Source organism: Rhipicephalus microplus, chromosome 1, assembly GCF_043290135.1.
Source record: "Rhipicephalus microplus isolate Deutch F79 chromosome 1, USDA_Rmic, whole genome shotgun sequence".
Taxonomy (NCBI): Eukaryota; Metazoa; Arthropoda; class Arachnida; order Ixodida; family Ixodidae; genus Rhipicephalus; species Rhipicephalus microplus.
This window is the reverse complement of record NC_134700.1, coordinates 138,959,287-138,979,792: the sequence shown is the minus strand read 5'-3', so window position 1 is coordinate 138,979,792 and position 20,506 is coordinate 138,959,287. Positions and strand designations below refer to the sequence as shown.

Below are 20,506 nucleotides of genomic sequence, written 5' to 3'. Positions count from 1 at the left end.
TTGATCTCAAAAGAATATTTTATTTATTTATTGCTCAGCCAAACATGTGAGTAGCGTTTGAAAAATTCCAATCTGAACTTTCTTTCAGAAAGTACGATCCCTTTAATTAAAGCTGACCGCGCACGCCCGAGAGGCGCCTTTACATAAGTATATCCAGTGCTCGAATATCTTCAGCGAGCTTCTCCGCTTTCTCATCAGGAAGTGGGCATACTGGCATCCGAGTGTCCCCGAAGTTCAGTCCACTGACCTTGTTGGCCGCTGCTTTCAGAGTAGCAACAGGGAAACCTGGAAGCATAATAGACACGTGTCACACTCTGGAGAGCTTCATATTCAGTTGGTGAAGCAGCTCAAGCAATGGTACCTAAGCGCCTAACACCAGTTGCTGCATGATTGATAGGTCGGGTTTAACGTCCCAAAACTACCAAAATATTATGAGAGACACTGTAGTGAAGGGTTCCGAAAATTTTGATTCCTTGGTGTTATTTAACGTGCACCTAAACCTGAGCACACGGGCGTGCACCATTTTTTCCTCCATCTAAAATACAGCCGCCACACCAGCTGCTGCATCGAAAAGTTAGAGGTGCAGCCGTGGTAACATCATCAAGAGTTTATATTTGTGAGTTGTAGCAACACTGGACGTTTGTGGTATCTTTCAAGTACTGGAGATTGAATCATGTATGATTACGGACTATGTAGTCTTGAGTACACTTTGCTAAAAAGTTAACAAAATTAAAGAACGACCACGAGCGCAAAGGGTGGAGAGCACATGTTCCACCCTCACTTATAGTCATGCTGTCATATCCGCCCAGTTCGATATTTGAGCACACTGAAACAAGCTTTCCGACGAAGCACGTTGTTAATGGTTGCAAGTGTTTCTGTGGGGTATACTTCATACGCCATGTCGAAGAAGCTAACTAAATAGGAAGAGCAGCAATTGCTTTCGCCATGTACGCCATCGTATTAGGAGGTACCGTGAGCCACGCATACAATTTGTAGCACTTTAGAGCAAAACATGTTGCTAGACCACCACAAGGGCACCTCAGTTATCTGCCACAGCCACCAGTGTCCATAATCGCTGTCGCGGGGAAAAAAAAGAAGAAAGTCAAAAATTTGCAGACACCACATAGAGTGGGAATCAATGATATGCGACTCATGAATGAGAAATGTTATCTCGCACTAAAATCAGCACAACGTTACGAGGGGGAGGCAAATGATGCCGTACATGACTTCCATATCATGATTATTGTGTTTGGATGTGTCTTTTACCTTCGTCATCTATTAAGATAACATGATAACAAATTTAGTATATGTGGAGCTAGTGAAACTGCCGCGAGCACGCTACGAACGTAGTATGTTGTCATGTTCTTACATGACACGCGTTTCTGGATTAGCATGTTTGCACCAGTCATATATTTCTCCATCCATTGACGTCACGCACCACTAAATTTGGTATATGTGCAATTAGCAAAACGGCCGCGAGCGCATCATGAAGGGCCCAATATACTCCAATGTAGCGTTCACGCGCACGCACACTGGGCACAGCGACGCTACGTTAGCAAAACCAACACTACCTAGACCATTGATCTAGGTGGTGTTGGCAAAACGCGAGCACTCAATAGGCTACGACAGAGTTTCTTGAGCGGAACTTGGGCGATGTCGACGCGACGCCAGGCACAACCCGCGTCCGTCGGCGCGGCCCGATGGCAACCGGCACGAAATGAGACATGCTGCATTTTGCGCCGATTCCATAGAGTAACATTACTCTATGCCAATGCGTACCCCGACAACACTGCGTCTCCCTATTTTCGCGATGGAGGGACGCAGGACGTGCTGAACTGCGCATGCGTCAAAGCAATGCAGCGTGGCTTGCGCCTGCGAGTATATGTCAGGACCGGTACCTGGCGTGGCAATGCTGGCGTGACGCGACGAAATGAATGCCGGCGAGCAAGCGCACTGCGTCATGTCGAAATGTATTGACGCCTTGACTGTGGTATGTAGTCTTGTTCTAACATGACACGAATCTCATGTATATTTCGTTTGCATAAGTCACATACCTTCGTTATCTATTGGCGTCACGCAATACCCAATTTGGCATATATGAAGCTAAGGAACTAGCCGCGAGGGCATCATGAGTGTGGCATGCAGTCATTTTGTTACAGGACACGCATGTCGTGATTATCCTGTTTGGATGTGTCATTTACCTATGTCGTCTGTTCGCGTCACGTAATACCGAGTTTGGTACACGTTAAGCTAGCGAAATGGCCGCGAGCACATCATGAGCGTAGCATATTGTGATGTTGGTACATGACACTCATCTCATGTTTAACATGTTTGCACCAGTATCATACCTTCGCCATTCATTCACGTCCTGTATTAACAAATTTTGTATAAGTGAAGCTGGCGAAACGGCCGCCAGCGCATCACGAGTGTGGCATGTAGTAATCGTGTTACATGACCCGCATCTCATAATTATCATGCTTGCACCAGTCACCTACACTCGTTATCCATTCACGTACCTCAATACTAAATTTGATATATGTGACGCTGGTGAAACGGCCGCGAACGCATTATGTCGTGACATGTGGTCATGATGTTCATGACACGCATGTCACAATTTTCATGTTAGGGTCTACCGCTTGTGTTCACCATGCAATCATGTCATACCATTCCAGTTTTGCAGCATGTCATGTGAACGAAACCACCGCAAGAGCTGCAGGACCATGAAGTGTAAATGACATTCATGACATAGGTGTGATGATATTTATGTTATGACTAGTCAAATAGGTTCTTCATACAGTCATGTTACGCCATACCAAGTACTGTATCGATACCGTTATCAAAAGGCCAGGAACGCTAAAAGTGGTAGGTGGCGAGATAGATAGATAGATAGATAGATAGATAGATAGATAGATAGATAGATAGATAGATAGATAGATAGATAGATAGACAGACAGCAGACAGATAGACAGATAGATAGATAGATAGATAGATAGATAGATAGATAGATAGATAGATAGATAGATAGATAGATAGATAGATAGATAGATAGATAGATAGATAGATAGATAGATAGATAGATAGATAGATAGATAGATAGATAGATACGATCACTGTCGCCAAGTTTGCTAAGAAATGCTTCGCATTTAGGAACTCCAAATTTGAGCGCAGAGCACTGCACAGACAGAGTGCAAGCAAGAAGAGGGACATTTCTAGAACCCGTTGTAAACTCTCTTGGGGCTGCTGATAAATACTTCGATGTTACCCACTATGCCATGAGTTAGCACTGTGCCTAATAGTGATGAAGAATTATGGCTGAGCCCTTTCCGATTGGTTCTTCAACGTTCCATTTATTGTGACACCAGTTACGCCTTGTGTACTTTACTCGTGTAGAGGAAACGCATCAGCATACGTAAGTACGCTAACGTGCTAGCTTCCCTACATAACAATTATATAGATTCCTTTTGCGAAGAAGTTTTCACTGCTGTCATGGCTTTGTGATAGAATACCGCGCTGCCACGACAATGAACCCAGGCTAGAGTTATCTTTATTCTGGACATGCTTATTTCTCGCCATAATGGTTATGGAGGGTGGCGGCTGTGGACAGCTATGGCACTCCTGGTGTAATCTCAGCTTTATCAGTATTATCCAAGATTTCATGGAGTTCAAGCCTAGGCCCTCTGCATGGCAGTCAAGTATTCACCACACAGTTATACTAATAATCAAGTCTGCTTTCCCTAAAAATCATAAACAAGGTTTATGTCCCCCAGGCACCACGTTAGAGCCTATGCAATATGACTTGGTAGAAAATTGAAATACCATACATGCATCGCACAATACCGATTGCGTAACGAAGGGCTGTTTGAATTTATTAAACCCGTTAAAAAGGGCTCAGACATAATACTTCATCATTAGCCACCGCATCAATTTCTAGCGATGCGGGTACTTTGCAAGCGTGCTTGTATTAGTAGCTTCAAGACAGTTCGCAACCACTTATAAATTTGGCGCTTTTATATCTGTCATTGTGACTGTGCTTCGCTATCGACGTCGGCCAGTCCTTATTAATAATAAAAGGAATGCTGGGATGAGTTCGTCATACTGATGGAAGACTTAAGCATAGCAACAAAGCAGACCCCCCCCCCTAAAAAAACAGACACAGCATTGTGGGTGTGTGTCTCATCGGGCGTTGTCCTTTTGCGCTGCTAAGTCTTTCACTTTATAAAGCATGAAATTTTATTCGCACTCGTTGTCGGTGACCTTAAAACATCCTAGAGTAAAAATTGAGAGCTATAATCGAAGCATCGGGGCTAGAAAATAACGAGATCATTCAATCAACCAGTCAAAAAATAAAGAACATTGCGAACTCACAGCTCATTTCATTCTATGTAGACGGAATCTCATTAATTACGGTAGTTCTTGCCCGAAAAATATACAAAAATATCATTTCTGTATAGCTGATATTTCTCACATCACTGAAGTTCTGTATTCAAGGCACAAATGTTTTATTTGTGAGTTTCAAAAGACACGTTGGCATGTAAATTATAATTTACAGGGCACAATTATTTTAGTTTCATTCTTTTGAGCGGCAAGTAAGTTGGCTGGGCTCGTAGACAAAGGAAGTTTTGCATCGTTTTCAATAGATTGCGCTATGATTGGTCAACATCAAGCGGACTTCGTTCGGTAAAAGTAAGACTTGTTCGTGGTAACGTCCTAATCACTCGTACGCGCTACAACACGCCATTCTTTGGCGTGCCCTCTCCCTATGCACACCTTCTCTCTACTGAGAGGGAAGGTGTGCAAAACTGATAGGACTAGGCGCCACGCCCTCTCCCTATAGTGACACTGTGCGGCACTGGGTCTACACGTTGTAACGTGTACGAGTAATTAGGGCTGAAGTATTGTGGCTTATGTGGCACCAAGGTCGTACATGATGGTCAACGCCCAATGTTCCTCTCACACATAAACGTCAGGTTATGGCACTAGTACTGACCATGCTGGGCACAATTTGGTGTGGTCTGGTACGGCTTTGCGCTGAGGTGTCATAACTTTTCCAGATTGCTGTTAGCACCGTCCACAACCGCTCCTCGTTGCCGCTAACCATCTCTTGCTTATGGCTATTCTCAAATGCGGCAGAGCTATTCTTGTATATATTCTTACTTTTCCGTTTTGAACGTAGCCTGCTCAATCTCAGTCGCCCTCTCTGGCTATCTTTCATTTTATTGTGTTGCTCTAATTTTTCCCATTGTGTAAGAACTGCAATTTTATATAAATGTAGATTATTAGGAATCCAAGTATAAAAAGTAGTGGTATGTCCGCGAAATGTTGTTCGTGCATACTGACCCTTCAAACCCCTACTGAGCAGTAAAATATATTAACTCCCTAATCATAGAAGCATGCAGTGTAGTCGGCAACTTTTACGATTAATTAAGTTGCAAAACATACCGTAACGGCAGAGGGTATCGATACCATGCTTCAGTTTGTCCTGAAAAGTGAATAAAGTGAGAAGGAGCAATAAAATGAGTCGTTAAAAGTTTTTATGCGAGAAAAGTTTCAAATATGTTGAAGCGTTGTGACTGATATCGAAATGCAAAAGTCAGTAGGTATGTCACTTGGGTTTGAGAAATATCGCGTTTGACCCTCGTTTTATAGCCTAACGAAGAAGTATTGAAAACAGATTTAAAGAACCACTAGAAATAAGAGACAGCTTTCATTGCAGTATTTTTATGAGTGGTAGCACTAGCGGAGAAATAATTGTCCGTATTTTGTGAAAATAAGAAGTATGCACTAAACATGATTACTCGATTGTAACATTACGTTTGTAGCTAGTTAACTGCAAACCGTTGCACGTGAACTTGTGCTAGGTATAAGTAATTAAACGACGCGAAAATTCCACATATACGACTGACACGCGCACAGAAGATGCACAACAACTTATCGAAAAACTCATGCAAATTTCGTTGGTTTATTAACTTCCGTATTATGAGCCGCAATCTACAAAGTCAGATAGTTCCTTTTTTTCTCGTGATAGTTTCATTACAAAATGACTCGTGTTGGAATTTTCTACAAATGGCTCTTAGTGCAAATCAAAGTTGAGATCATCAGTCACTCAGAGCCAATTGTGTACATACGACATGTAACTAAAATTGCAAAAATGGATTAGACAAACTGAGTCATTTTTGCTACAATTAGGAACCAACTCGATAGGTTTATTTACTCTCTATGTTACGATCATTGCTTACTGCATTCACACTGAATGTTCTGGCACTGCATATCCAGGAGCTGTGGTCTCATGTATTTACGCATCCAATCTAAGCATGCAAGAGGCTATTTGTCGTCGGTGATTTATTTCGTGCTCTACAGGCAAATTCCTGAAGATATGATTCTCATTCCGCTTCTCCCAATCACAGTTAGCATGTCCAAATTTTTAGCATAAAATAAGCAGGGCAAAGTTTTGCTCGAACAGAGATTTCAGTTTCGACTTCATAAGACGGAAATTAAAGCAAATGAATTAAAGCTACAGGTGTGGAGGTCCGGTTTATTACGTTTCGTGAGTCAAACAATATTACCAGAAAAAATCTGCGAAATTATGACCCCATCCGTCGTTTGCGCTTAGTTATTTAGAAAGCACAAGCTTGACAGTGCTCGTGACATGAAGATTTTGTGGGTATATATATATATATATATATATATATATATATATATATATATATATATATATATATATATATATAATGAAAAATGCTTTGCAGCATTTTTCATTAGTCTCAGATTCGCTACCACGAGACAGAATTCTGTAGGTTACTCGAATGGCTTTCTCACACGTCATGCATATCTCTTCGTACCCATAAGAATGAAGTAAGCACGTTGTGTTAATTAAACTGTTGAAACTTAGCGCAGGTAAAAAGACAGATTATGTGAAATACACATTAGGCAAGGACACATAAAACATCGTTACAATAAAACATTGGCATTCAGTTGCTTAAGCACGCAAAACTATTGGCACAGATCATAAATCAAAAGAGTGAACTTGGCAGATATCTGTTGGCACATTCAAAAACTGGGCGAGTGTACTGTTCTAACTAAGCTGAGTTTTACATTATTAAGCACAGTGATAAGCAAACCGTGGTCAGGTTTGTCGTTCTGTGTTTCCTAGATTTTGTTTATGCAACTATAAACGAAATACAACTACTCTGACCTGGTGACGGCGCGCGCTGGACATGTCGCCCTTCTCGTACAAATCAATAATCTTTTTTGCGAGATGTCCTTGGTATGTGAAGGTTCCTCCAATGGCCGCCGTCACGCCCAAAGCTAAAGCGGCAAGAAGCATCTGTGGTGAAGAAAGAACGTGATACTTTAGGTGACAAATGAAGTTAGTCATTTTATCACAATTGATCGTTTCCTTAGCAAAAACGTTGAATGGCGAAAGTGGGGCTCATTCGAAACAACGTATTCTCGTTAGTCTGTGATTGTACAACTTAATATAATTTCGCACAGCTGGTGCTTGCTAAGCTCCACTACTGGCCTGCTTTCCTGTGGCCGCTCTTTCGATCCTATAGTTTACTTCATCTGTCATTAGGTGAATATTGCTTTCCAATAGAATTTTTTGAACCAAATCAAGCGTTACAATGACTTTGCAACCGCACTTGCCAGACAAACGAATTTTTTTTGCAATTCAACAAACAGATAAGAAATAAGCAACCAACTTTAAGTCATCAGAATGATCTGTTTTACACCTTCGCAAATATTACCTTTGAATTTTAGTTGTAGTAGCTTCGTATGCGATGAACTAATCACTGTGAGCAAGCATTTGTTACATCATGGCTACAACGCAATCATTTCACTGCTTGTCAACGGTGTTACCTTCTGAACCTTTAATATGTTAACCTGTTACGTTTATTACGCTGATGATTTCACAAATCATGTGCTTTCAAATATATAATATTTCACCTTTATTTTGTCATATCCGCTTTTACCACCGTGCTCCACAGGCAGTACAGATCGCAAAAAAAAAATTTACCCAAAAACGCTCGAAAAGCACATTTAGTCACTCCCTAGAAATCAAAGTCTGTGACACTTTTTGTAACAATAGTAATTACATGTTCGAAAAACAAATGTGAAAGACCAATGTATATAGTAGAAGGCAGTTTCGCTTATCAACCTTCTCTTCTTTCTAGAGCTGTTTTCGCTCAGAATATTGCACAGGTGCGAGATGCTGTTTCACAGTCCGTGTATATTTACAGAGCTCCTAGACGAAATTGAAGGGGAGAAAAGCGTTTCTTTCTCGCCTTCACTGCTCATTCTACAAGCAGAAACACCCTTGCTCCCCTATATTTTATATAGAGCAGCTGTAGAACATCACTACTGAATTTTAAGCCTATCAGGATTTAGCTGGTGTCAGCTACGCTGGTTATCTCTGTTTGCGCAGTCTAAAACGGGCGAGACCAAGCGACACACTATGTGTTACAAGGAGAAACGGGTGGGCCATTGCATAAACAAACACGCTGGGAACCAATTGACAGATCATTTGCTTTGCATACGGACGAAGGAACAGTTTGTTCCTTCGGGTCTCAGGATGCCCGTTAAAAAAGCGAGGAACACCAGAATGAATACAAAAGTGCAGTAGAGTTGTGTATATTTAGAGGCGTATAGGGCCCTGCTACGTTTGTCGTATTAAGAAACCTTAAACTGTAATTTTAACAGCTTTATTTTATTTAAATATAACTGCTGCTGGAGATTTTGTTTTCCACATAAACTATGTTTAACAGCTAGCAGATCACAAGGGCGTAAACCACGCTGTGTACTTGTGCCTTATTATGGCAGCAAGCGGGTTTTATTGTTTTTTTTACAATACGCCTGGGCTTGATGGGCACCACGCTCAGGCGTTAGTATGTGTGTACATACCAAATTCGAGCACATTCATCCGTGAGCTTTAACTGTTGTCGCATGCGCAATTTTTCCGAACCTACGTGAAAGTTTGTGACCACATACATGGTGATTTCGAGAATTGTTTAAATAATGGGACAGGAAAGTAGCGCGTGCAATGTGGACCTCTAAACAAAGCAGCGTAAAAGAAGAGGCCTGAATTGCAATGTGCCGATTGTACCAGCGCGTGCTGTGTCTGATTTCACCGTCGTAAGCGATTAAAAGGTGTTGATATAGTTAACGCTGGCGCAGTATTGTCAAAAAAGCGGCTGATTGTGTTCACTCTGTTTAAGGAATGCTACAATCTCTGCAGCGCATAGCGCTGCAGAGATTGTAGCATGGCTTACACAGAGCATAGCTTACACAGAGCATTGCTCACACAGAGCATTGTAGCATAGAAATTGTAGCAGAGATTGTAGTGGACGTACAGCACTGATTGCAGTCAGAACATTACACTTCATGACCAGAGGTATATAACCGTGGCGTTCCCAGTTCCTTATTATGAGCTTCGCTACGTTAAATACTTTGAATTGGGTGGCAGGGCGTCTTGTGCTGATCATTTCATACATTCAATAATAAAAGCATTGGGACATCATCAATATGAAAACTCTTTAACATCCGCGGTAAACTTGAGAAACGATCATTTGGTTGCCTAACTGAAAGACGGAAACGTCACCATCAAAACTTTACGTAAAAAAACTGGTCATTTCTTCCAATAGTTGTCTTTACACCATTTTCCTGCTCGTGACTTTTTCCGAGAAAAAAAACGACGTCAAAAAGCGCTATAATTTCTGTAACGTACCTCTTCGTATCCGAAGAATATTTTGATGTGAGCTTTATCTTTGCGCAAGAACCCAGCCAGATCGGTTAGTTCGTTGCATGAGTATTTCGCTCCGCACAAGGCTGGCACCCGCCGCTGTACTTCTGGCAGAAATTCCGTCATACGCACTGTAAAAAAATTATTCATTTACGAGCTCATTACTGTATCTTCTATAACAAATAACAACTTATCGTTGAGGGGAGCACAAAAACTTGTATTATTTATGATCTGGATCGTAGTAACCAGGCATGATCAAGATAAAGGAAATATCAAAAGATTTTCAATGACTATATATTGATTCTAGTGGTTTCCTAAAAGAGTGGCAGGCTGGATATCACACATTTAGCTTTCTAATTAACACGCGAAGCATGACACGGCGCCTTTCAGAAAGATAGATCCTCCTATCAAAACATCGACCAGCCTTTCTGAGGCACTTCCACTGTTCACTTTATTTATCCCACTTTTCAATGACAAGGTGTTGTTTATGAGTGGTTTCCTAAAGGTGTTGCAGACTGAACATCACATGTTTACCTTCCTTGTGATTTTATAGGAAACTTGAAACTCGGGTATTTTTTTCACGCAGAGAAATTAGGGGACATTTAAAGAGTAGATTCAAGCTTACTCGTTACCTGCACCTCGTATCCAAACATTTGCTGCACGTCATTTCAGCAATTATTCACTAGTTTCTCACAAAGAAGGACTCGCTATCTTTTTTCCCGTGAAAGTTCATACGGATTAACTGATCTGACATCAGGTTCAGGTTAATCACTTAAAGTGAACAGCGCGACTTGTAATGATATATTAAACTTCAGTAAATCCTACTGATCGACCAACCATTTTTAGTGAGGCCACCAATCTTAGACTCCTTGCGTTTTATTGCCAACTATGTCTCTTTTAAGCCTCTGTCTTATTCAGAGCGATCAGCAGAAAGAAAAGACTGGTTGAGATTTAAAAATCAGTATGTGTGAAGGTCAACACATTCTGCAGAATTGGCTGATTGGTTGGAAACTTACTATGCAACAATGTCGCAGTGCCCAAAATGAAAAGTATGGTAGGTTGAAGGAGATACTTAAATCTACCTGAGGCTCATATTAAAAGCGAAACTGCTTCAGGCAGCACTTATGACATTGGCGTTCCAACTTGCTCGGCTGATATGTGCCGCAGCAGTCGCGCAAGCCTTGTAGTACTGAGCGCAGCTGGGATGAGTGTTAAACGAAAATTCTCCCAGGTGAAGAGGGGTACGTGAAACACGCGAAAGAGCGAGAGAGAGAAAAGTGACGCAAAAAAGAGGTAGAAAACACGAAAAGAGAAAGACGGAAATAAGGTCGTAGTTGAGGACGAAAACATGTGAAGGAAAGGAAGGCCAAGAAATTGAAGTAAAAATATATAAAGAAACAAACATAGATATAAAAGGAGGGTTAATTTAAGGGAGAAATAAAGAAAACCAAATGGAATAAAATGTGGGAATTCAGACAAAGACAACGAATTATGTACAGACCGAAAGGAAGAAATACAAAAGTATACAAAAACGGCATGCAAATAACAAAAAAGAAGGTAGAAAAGAAAAAAATGCAATAAAAGGAAACAAGGAAGACTACCCAGCTTCGCTTCTTCTTCATTGCATCGGTAGTGTGCAGCTGTCATATTTTATTTCATGATTGTTTTGTGACAATATAGTAGGAATCTCTACGTCAGTAAATTATAGGGCAACTATAACTTAAGGCGATCGAAAGCGCGAGTTCGATATCCGGTTATGGCGAGCAGATTTGAACTGAGTGAAAGGCACCAAGCTTCGATTTAGTTACGCAATCGGTAACCTCAGGTGGTCTTAATCATCGTGAGCCTCGCATTCATATCATTGTACCAACTCTCCCTCGTCGCTATGAGCCAGTTTCTTCGATGACAGAGCTTGACAAAACAAAATGAAAATATCGTGCTTCCAGCTAGTGTAACACCATAAAAGTTGTTACTGCGTATAATTTTGAAAGGTAGTGTTTGGTCAGGTATATTTTCAAATATACGGGACAAAAAGTGGAGCACAAGAGATCAAAATGTAAAAATTATTCGCCCGGTATACAAATATCACTTAGCTAAACATTTTTTCCTCCACCTCTAGAGAATTTATTCCGCGGATGGAGCTGTTTCTTAAGTGTACAAATTGACTGTTTCACTGATTTTAGGTTTACAAGAAATGATCACTAGAATTACTGCAAATCTCACCATTGACGTATGTGAATGCCGGGATATGGTAGTAGATTATAGGCGTGTTCGGGGCAGCTTTAGCCACTTCTTCGACGTACCGTATAAGATGGTCTGCAAAGAAAGACATAATATTGCATATAGCACACGACAAATATATTCGTGTAGAAGATTAGACATATGCTTAGCTAATTACTCTCTAGGAGGATCACCTAGGGTGACAAGATTATTACACGCTTTCTGAATGCTTTCCCGTTTATGTGGAGTTGGAGATACGCTACCGCTTTCCTTTTTGAAATTACCTTGTGATACGAAGCCTTCACGCGGAAGTGTAATGACTCCGGAACTTCTATTCTCTCCAGCTGAGTGTATGTGTCCAAAAAGTCTTATTAGCCGCCCTTACAGAGCGTTCACAAAAAGTTAAAAAGAACTGAAGGTCATGTAAGTTGCAATATGAATCATTTCACAGCTAAAGTACAATTTACTGTGACGTCCATCTCAAGTTTTCTAAAAAAACTGCGCTGATTTATTTCAATCAAAATACTAAATCGCTAGAATACGTCGCAAAAAATGATTTTGGTCAATTAGTAGCCTTCTGAATTTCACAAACTCCAATTTGAATAATACACGTCAGAAAGTTTGTTTATGAGAGTATCGTTTCTCGATTCAATAGAAAGTTTGTTTTATATTTTGAGCGAGGGCACTAGTCCAAGTTTTTCGAGCACGAAAAATACTGCAATTTTTTGTCATATACGCATTCAGATATGCCAAAATCTTTCATGTTGGATTTAAAACATAGAGTGCTTTGTATCAATATCTGAGAAATCACTAAATACCCTTCTGAATTTATTTCTTGCTTTAAAAACATTTTGGTGCCACTAAATCTTCTCAGTCTTGCGAGGAACATTGCGAACTTAAAAAAATCATCGTGCTTGCCCACAGAGGAACGCAATTGGTATCCTGTGAGGCTTCTACTATATGCTTTGTACCTGAATCAAAACAAAATAGTTAGTCCTTATAAAACAAGTTTCACCATCAGAATTTGTTACAAGAAAAACATTTTTCATTTTCTCCTTTGACGAATACCTGCCTGTTTGTTCTTACGGCAGATTCCTCATTGTTGTTCATAATTTTTGTGAATGGTAGAAATTCGAAAATAGTTTTTATGTAATAATATGGTATACTAGACGTAATCTAAATCTTGCTGACATTTTTTTACGCCTACTGCTATCAGTCTCCTCAGTACAAAATTTTCGCATCAGTTGGCGGCCTCCTTGCGTTGCCAGCTTGAAACATGCACAACACAAAAGAAATTTCTCTGGCGTGTAGCACATACTTCAACAATTTAACAACTACGTATTTGCAGTGGAAGAGCTATAGACTATTTACTGTCAAGAACAAAAAGTTTGTGGGATGTGCAGCGCGTGGTGGGGCGGCGGAAAAATGCCCTGCTGCGCCATCTAGTGTGTCTTGGCGTGGTGTCAAGGCTATCGTATGACCTCGATGATCAGCAATGATGCGTTTAGACAACGTGCCTCTGCTAAATCCAAGTTCGGGAGCCGTGGTCACTAACTTTAAACCTAATACGTCGGCTGAGGGAAACAGACGTAGATGTTGGCGTTTACATCTTCAGTGAATCAAAAAATATCATGCAAGTTTTTACATTCTGCATCACATTTATTACTCAAAAATAGTGTAATGATCTATCTGTACAATACTGCACTCCGCATTCATCGTCAATAGTGTGAAAACGGTGATTATTTATGTAAAAAAACTGTAGAATTATTGTCCCACAGTGCTATATTAGTTTTTATTGTTGTATAACATAACTGTTCTGGGTTACGACACAAATCTCCCTTGCTTTCGGCAGCTTACGCAGTAAGGTTTATCCTATCTATAGTTTCTACCAATGAATGCAGTTCACGTAAAGAAACACTGTTTAATTGTGTTACCATGAATGACTACGGACAAGCAACGAGCCTTACCTATAGACGGACTTCTGAAGTAGAACGGCGGTAATATGGAAATAGCATCCACATTTAGGCCTTCCGCGTGTGTGGCCTGAAAGAATAACTTTATATTGTGAATTCCTGACTAACATTTAGGCTGCACAATCAATCAAACCAAGAACGGTATATAGTACTTTCTCTACGTTTCTGCTCCGTGCACCTTTATCTGAACAACAAAATTTGAAGCCCCATTTGTCACTTGAGAACAAGACTTCATGTGGGAATTGTTGGCGCATAAACCGAGTGCCCACGGGATGAACTTCTATGTTAAATTGATTAGCACTGCAGCACAGACACACGCTACCGTTTATATCATAATGCCTCCATTCTCACATAGATGCAGTCCACCTTGTTGGATAACGGACCCTAAATTGCCTTTAAACAGGTCGTTTAATATTGATCTGAACAAGAATCCTAAACAGGAGTCTCGACAGGAAGGGACTCACGAGCTCTTGCGTGTCCAAGATGGATGCTGCGGTCACATGCACGATAACCAGGTCCAACCTACAAAGAAATTTCTTCTCATCAGACATTTTAGCCTACTCACGGCGATTTTTATGCGTGTGGTATAATATTTACCAAATTGTGCGAGGGATCCCCTCATACAAGAAGAATGGCGTAGCAACGTAGCGTTGTGAAATAAACATTTTCCCCGCTACAGGACGAAAAGCCGCACACTTTGCGGAAGTGTTATGATGTCACTTTTGACAATGACGAGTGCATTTTCAAGCATCATTGCGCACACGTGTACACAGTTTCACAATGTTTGAAGTAAGCTCACGAGCGAACCAGGTTAGTTTCTTGCCCTTTGATCTCCGGGAAGGGCGGTGAAACTTAAGGTAAAAATTTTGAAGTAGTGAAGTCATTGAGGCAACTTGATTCGATCCCAAAGTTAACACCATGCAAACATTGTCCTGTAAGCAAACATTGTCCTGCACCGAATATAATCCATTTGAATATGTGACTTTCCTCTCAGATACGATACGGGCTCTTATTAAACTATTTGCATCATATCAAAGTGACTCTATTTTGTGGAAGCAAATCTTTTTTACGGTTTTTTTGCTGGACAGGAAAGGTTACTTACTTCCCTTTCGAGGCTTCAACCCATCTTTCAGCCAGTTTCTTTCTTTCGGAAACGGTTAGGGAAAGTCCTTCCCCGGTGGACCCATTAACTGTGCCAGGAAATCAAGCACACATCATTTATGCTTTCATGAAGCGTATAGTTTCAGTAGGAGATAAGTATTGACAAATTTGAATCTTACCGAATGCTCCAGTGACACTTTGCTTACGCAGGAGGCTCACATACTGGTCGATGAGATTGATGTTTATATTCCTGATGGCACACGTAAAGACAAATATAGTAGGTTTAAATATAAACAAGAAGTGTTGTATTTAACTTTAACAATCGTTGCTAACATGCAAGAAAACACAATAGCTTATCAAGTTAAGCTACGTACATTTTTACACGTGTCAATCAAGTTCTGTCAGCACGATTAGAAAAGACCTGAGGAGTGAGACTTTTCATGTACAGCCCAAATCACAGTGAAATTTTTTCGAGCACTTGCCGTTTTAGCGCTGTCCTGTCGCTCGCTTTATAGAGTAATAAGCACCAGATTGACGATTCAATCCATTGGTACAGCATTGTAGGGAACACCAGTATAATTTTAAACAACTGGTATTTTTTAATGAGTCCCCAAATCTAAGCGCTCAGGCGCCCTTCATATGACCTATTTATAAATGCGGTGAATATTCTTTTGCAATCATACGTCTGTGTCACAAATAACCTATAGCGCTTTCATCAGCACAGTTTGTAGGGAGGCTACATGCCTCATACTTTCACAAATTATATGGTAGTATAATGTCTCACTAAGAAGAGATGGACCAGTAGGCTAATCAATGTTAGAAATTTCCAGCAGCATACATCCCAACCAATTGATGAACCAGAGGGCATGAAGAAATTATTCACTACCTAAATAAAAAAAACACTGACTGAAATGTTACTCTTTTCACTTCTCAAGATCAAAACATGATTGTCCTCATTCGGTGTAGCTACTACCCACTCGTACTTGTAATAAGTTATACGCCGACGTTAAAGCAAACGTATGCCATCATCAAGTACAAGGACAACAGAGTTACATTGACCCATGTCATCACCGCACAGTGAGACTAAAAGCACGAGCCAAAACCACCTATCATGGAATCGGGGCCAAGTTACGCTCCTCACTCTCTCACTTCGGTAATGATGCGAACCTTTATTAAACTTCTCAGCCAAGTATCTCCGAAAACGGGAGAAAACGAACATACCGAAGCAATTGTGCGATTTCAAATTGTGGATCAGCAAAACTGTCTTCAACTTTTCTTTGGATACATACAACCACTTATTGCAGTATACTGAAGATTTCTATTTGAGCTTAGCTGGGTGGCTCACGAAAATAGTTCTGAATTTTTTTCGTGGTCATTCCAAAATACATATTTTAGGCGGTGGTCGTCACGTTGCTCCCAGTGCCTAACTTTTAAAAAAACCATTAGGTGTAATCTTGTTTATGGCTTATATTGAGTGTAATGTTTAGTTGATCCTAATGTCGATTGATTAGTGGGGTTTAACGTCCCAAAACTACCATATGATTATGAGAGACGCCGTAGTGGAGAGCTCCGGAAATTTCGACCACCTGGGGTTTATTAACGTGCACCCAAATCTGAGCACACGGTCCTACGACATTTCCGCCTCCATCGGAAATGCAGCCGCCGCAGCCGGGATTTGAACCCGCGACCTGCGGGTCAGCAGTCGAGTACCTTAGCCACTAGACCACCGCGGCGGGGCGATTGTTGATCTTAACGTTATTCAGCTATGAATAGTCAGAATTCATAAAATAATCGCAGATGTACACTCACTCGCATGGTAAAAAGAGCTGCTCTCGCAGAATATGGCTACTTGAACGGGTATTTATTAAGCAATTTTAACCTTATGTTACAAAGTGGAGTGCTTTTGAAAAGAGCGTCTGTTGCCTCGATCCTAGCTAACACCGCAAAACTTGTGAAGCATTCCAGACACAAACATATTGGTGCATTCTAGTGGTCATCCCCTGCTGTAAGGCTTTCACAATTCCCATCTCATTCGCTTGGTCACCAGATACTCTGTTTCCCTGACCAAGACCATTCGATAGTGCTTCCACTCTGACTCTACTGGCAGCATTTTTGGTCCCGTAGCTACTACGGTGGTTCCAGGAGCAGCTGATTTTTTCACTGGTGCAAGACATCTCGGGTCAGCTGCCGACATAATGCCAAAACTCGGTCAACTAAGCCGCAATGTAATCAGGAATGAGTGGAACACAGCATATATCCAGTTGCAGGTAACGCTGGCTCTTTGTGAAATCACAGAAGGGAAGGATTTACTACAAGGCTGAACTACTGCGTAAATGCTATCCGAACGAAGTATTTTATACTCAGAGAAAACTTTTTTGTTGAAGCGTGTATCACCCTTTGCTGTCGAAAGGCGTGAATGGGGCAACGCAAAGGCCACTGTAGTTTCTTATCTGAAAAGAAAACAAGACAAAATGTAAGTTCGAAGATGTGTACGCAAAAGTGACTGTTTTTTCAACCACAGTCTTCTTTTCGTCCTCCAATAGAGATAATATGCAAGTCTATGGAAGCTCAGTATTGAGTCATGTTTTGGTTAATTTTTCCTTAAAGAATTTGTTATGACAGTACCCTGATATAGTAGAAAGTTTGAGCCTGTAGTCAACGCTTGCAAATATTGAGGAATGTGCTTAATCAAACGAAGTAATCTCTAGCTTGAGGCTATCACAGAACGTGATATATATTTAGTAATGAGTATAGTGCGGAACCGTTCTCTAGGAATCTATATTTAGTCGATCAACATTTTCAACCCTACCCAAGCCAATTGTGCCTGTACGTGTGCTAAATGTAGCAAAAGTCACTCCAGCAAATCGGTATATATAACGTAATGGCTGTTAAATAACACCAAGAACTTAATTTGGACGAGTCGGTTCACCGTCATTGTATAGTAGCAACAGCGTGACAACTATAGGAAGAGGGGAAACCGACAAGAAGTAGCGCTGACTGTCAAGAAAATTTATTGAAGGGGCTACGACTATTTTTATACTGAGTGCAAGAACAGTGCTCATGCGCGACGACAGATGTGTGACCACGAGAAAATACTCGTAACTGAAAAAATGCTGTCTCTCTCGGAAAAGCAAACTAATGTCTGAAAGAGAAGTGCTGTTCATTTAGTCACTTCCCACAATTGTCGCACTGTTACTACAAAAAAAAACGAAAGCTGTTAAATGCATGGACAAAAGTAAATGAGTTTTTTGTTGCGAAAGAGCTAACCTATGGCAAATATTAAACGCTGTAAGTGTCATATTTCTCGCAGAAAGCACTTATGCGAATTTTAGCAGAACCGTTTGACTTTATAAATTGAAGTTTGCACTATAGTGCAGTACATCATACGCCCTGGCACATATCGTAAATGATTACGTAATTCCAGATTATTACATGGCAGGAAGACGTATAGACTAAAAGGGCAACATTTAGTGGACGATCACCTCGCCTTGTATCCTTCCCGGCTATTCGCGTGAATGCCAGATTTTCAGCTACTAGCGTTTTTAGTAATACAGACGTAATATACTGAAATTTTCATGATAGGCATACGAGCCATTTGTCCGATGCTCGACAGCTTTCGTGTGATGCCCGTTGTAGTTGCGTAATCATTCTCGAGTATAAGGATTTAGCCAACGGTAAACAATGGTAGTTCCGTGCAGCTACTAGTAAGGTACTACTTCTATTCACACCTATTATTGCCAAGAAAACGCACTACCAAATAAAAACTATAACAATACAAAAAAGTTGAGGTCACGCCTTGTTTAAGAAAAATAATGTAGTCTCAAATAGGCATTCCAAAAGATGAAAAAGAAGCTAAATTAGTAAATACATTACGCGTACTTCTACTGGCAACGCTTAAAAAATGTGCTTCAAAATGCCAAAAGAATAAGTAAGCTTAAAAGAATGGATATCGCGAGGGTCGCTGTTTTACCATCATTAAAAAGGGGGCGTACTTGCCTTGGCTATCTTTGCCTCCATTTTGATTACCTCCACGGTCTAGCAGTGTCCGGACGAATTGCTACACTGACTCCCAGTAGAAAAAGTGCCTCGCAGTTCGTCTTTTTCTTTTTCCTACAGAAAGAAGACACTGATACGGGAAGCGCGAGACAACAACGAGCGGCGCTCTCGACCATACAGCTCGCGCAATCTCTGCCGCAGCCGTTTCAGATAACAGGAAGCAGCTGTCCTCTCTATCGCCGCGAATGAAACCGCATTGCTCGACGCTGAAGCTTGCTTTCTTACTACGCGGGTGTCTGCTGCGGAGAGATAAGATGGCCTTTTGACTTTGCGTTGGATCCGCGTTTTTCTAGGCTTCGTTTATTTTACGGCAAAACTATCAAAACAAGCGAAGTCAGAGCGCACGTTGTCAAGCTTTGACCCTGGCCGTCGCCAAAACGTTCAGTTACTATCACAGCTGCACTGCCAGAGCAGACAGTTATTTTCGCCGCTGAAAGCAGTTGTGAGAGAGAAGGGAGAAAGGGGAAAAGGTGTATTGTGCGCGTGACTTTTGCGAAGCGTTTGGAGATGCTCATTCGACAGAGAGAAAAGGTCTACAAAACGCCGTCCGCGAGCCAACGACCTGGCTAATTCTTGCAAAACAATGTCGCGCAATCCGCATCCAGGCGTTCTAGATATTTGATTGGTGCTTCCTTAAAGAGACTTCTATGTTTTGTCAGGTCACTTCGACGATGTCTAGATGCATTATCGGATACTATAGGTTGTCTTTAAAATATTTTCAGGTTGCCACGTTATTGTTTGATATGTGCCTTTGAGTGTGTTTTATATCTGTGCTGGTGTCCGTATTTTCCATATACTAGTTGCTGTGCGTGTAATATTTATGAAGTTGTATGTTTCATTTGCTCAAGAGCTAATGAGTAGCTGGCGTCTTGATTGTATACCAACATCTCAGTTTACATCATTGCAATAAGAAAAGGACGTAAGTGGGTTGGCTTCCATTAATTTCCTGAAGCGAGTGACTAGTAAAGACGCACAAACATATCTTTTTATATACTTGGGTGTCCACTACACCCATCTCATACCAGGAATGGCCCATAATTGGTCACCGAGGGCATTTAGACCGGGACCCGCACGATGAGTGTGTTGCAGCTTCTCAATTGGTCTGGCGACTCTTGCTAACTTACAAATTTTAACCTTAGGACCGTACATTTCGTGTTTTCTAACGTATGCTGTGCATTTAAAGGCTCTGTCAGGTTTGTATATTTAGTGATCATATAAATATCAAGTCTTGACGCAGGTAAGCCTATTCAGGTCAATGCTATTCAAGTGGTAAACTCAATAGGACGGCCTGTACGTAGTAGTATCTCGATAGTATGCGTAACTTTTATGGTGAGCGTATCTTGCTGAGGCGGCTAAAACTTTCAGCAGGGGTGGTGGTTATGATAAAAAACATTTATTAGGGCCGGTAAAACGGGAGAGA

General features: G+C 41.0%; 1 protein-coding gene across 2 annotated transcripts; it reads right to left on the bottom strand.

Moving 5' to 3' along the window:
• On the bottom strand, nucleotides 1-19,178 carry LOC119178097 (N-acetylneuraminate lyase). 2 transcript variants are annotated; one of them, XM_075887438.1, is made up of 11 exons: nucleotides 19,027-19,177; nucleotides 17,425-17,480; nucleotides 15,210-15,280; nucleotides 15,032-15,119; nucleotides 14,394-14,451; nucleotides 13,924-13,999; nucleotides 11,960-12,052; nucleotides 9,722-9,867; nucleotides 7,193-7,324; nucleotides 5,440-5,479; nucleotides 1-285 (listed from the first exon to the last, which is right to left on the bottom strand). In XM_075887438.1, the coding sequence occupies exons 1-11, from the start codon at nucleotides 19,045-19,047 to the stop codon at nucleotides 140-142; spliced, it is 927 nt and encodes a 308-aa protein (XP_075743553.1). In that variant the 5' UTR covers nucleotides 19,048-19,177; the 3' UTR covers nucleotides 1-139. The 2 variants fall into 2 exon arrangements, with proteins under 2 accessions (XP_075743553.1, XP_075743554.1); XM_075887439.1 differs by lacking the exon at nucleotides 5,440-5,479 and having other exon boundaries at nucleotides 5-285; nucleotides 19,027-19,178.
• Between the last annotated feature and the right edge of the window lie 1,328 nt (nucleotides 19,179-20,506).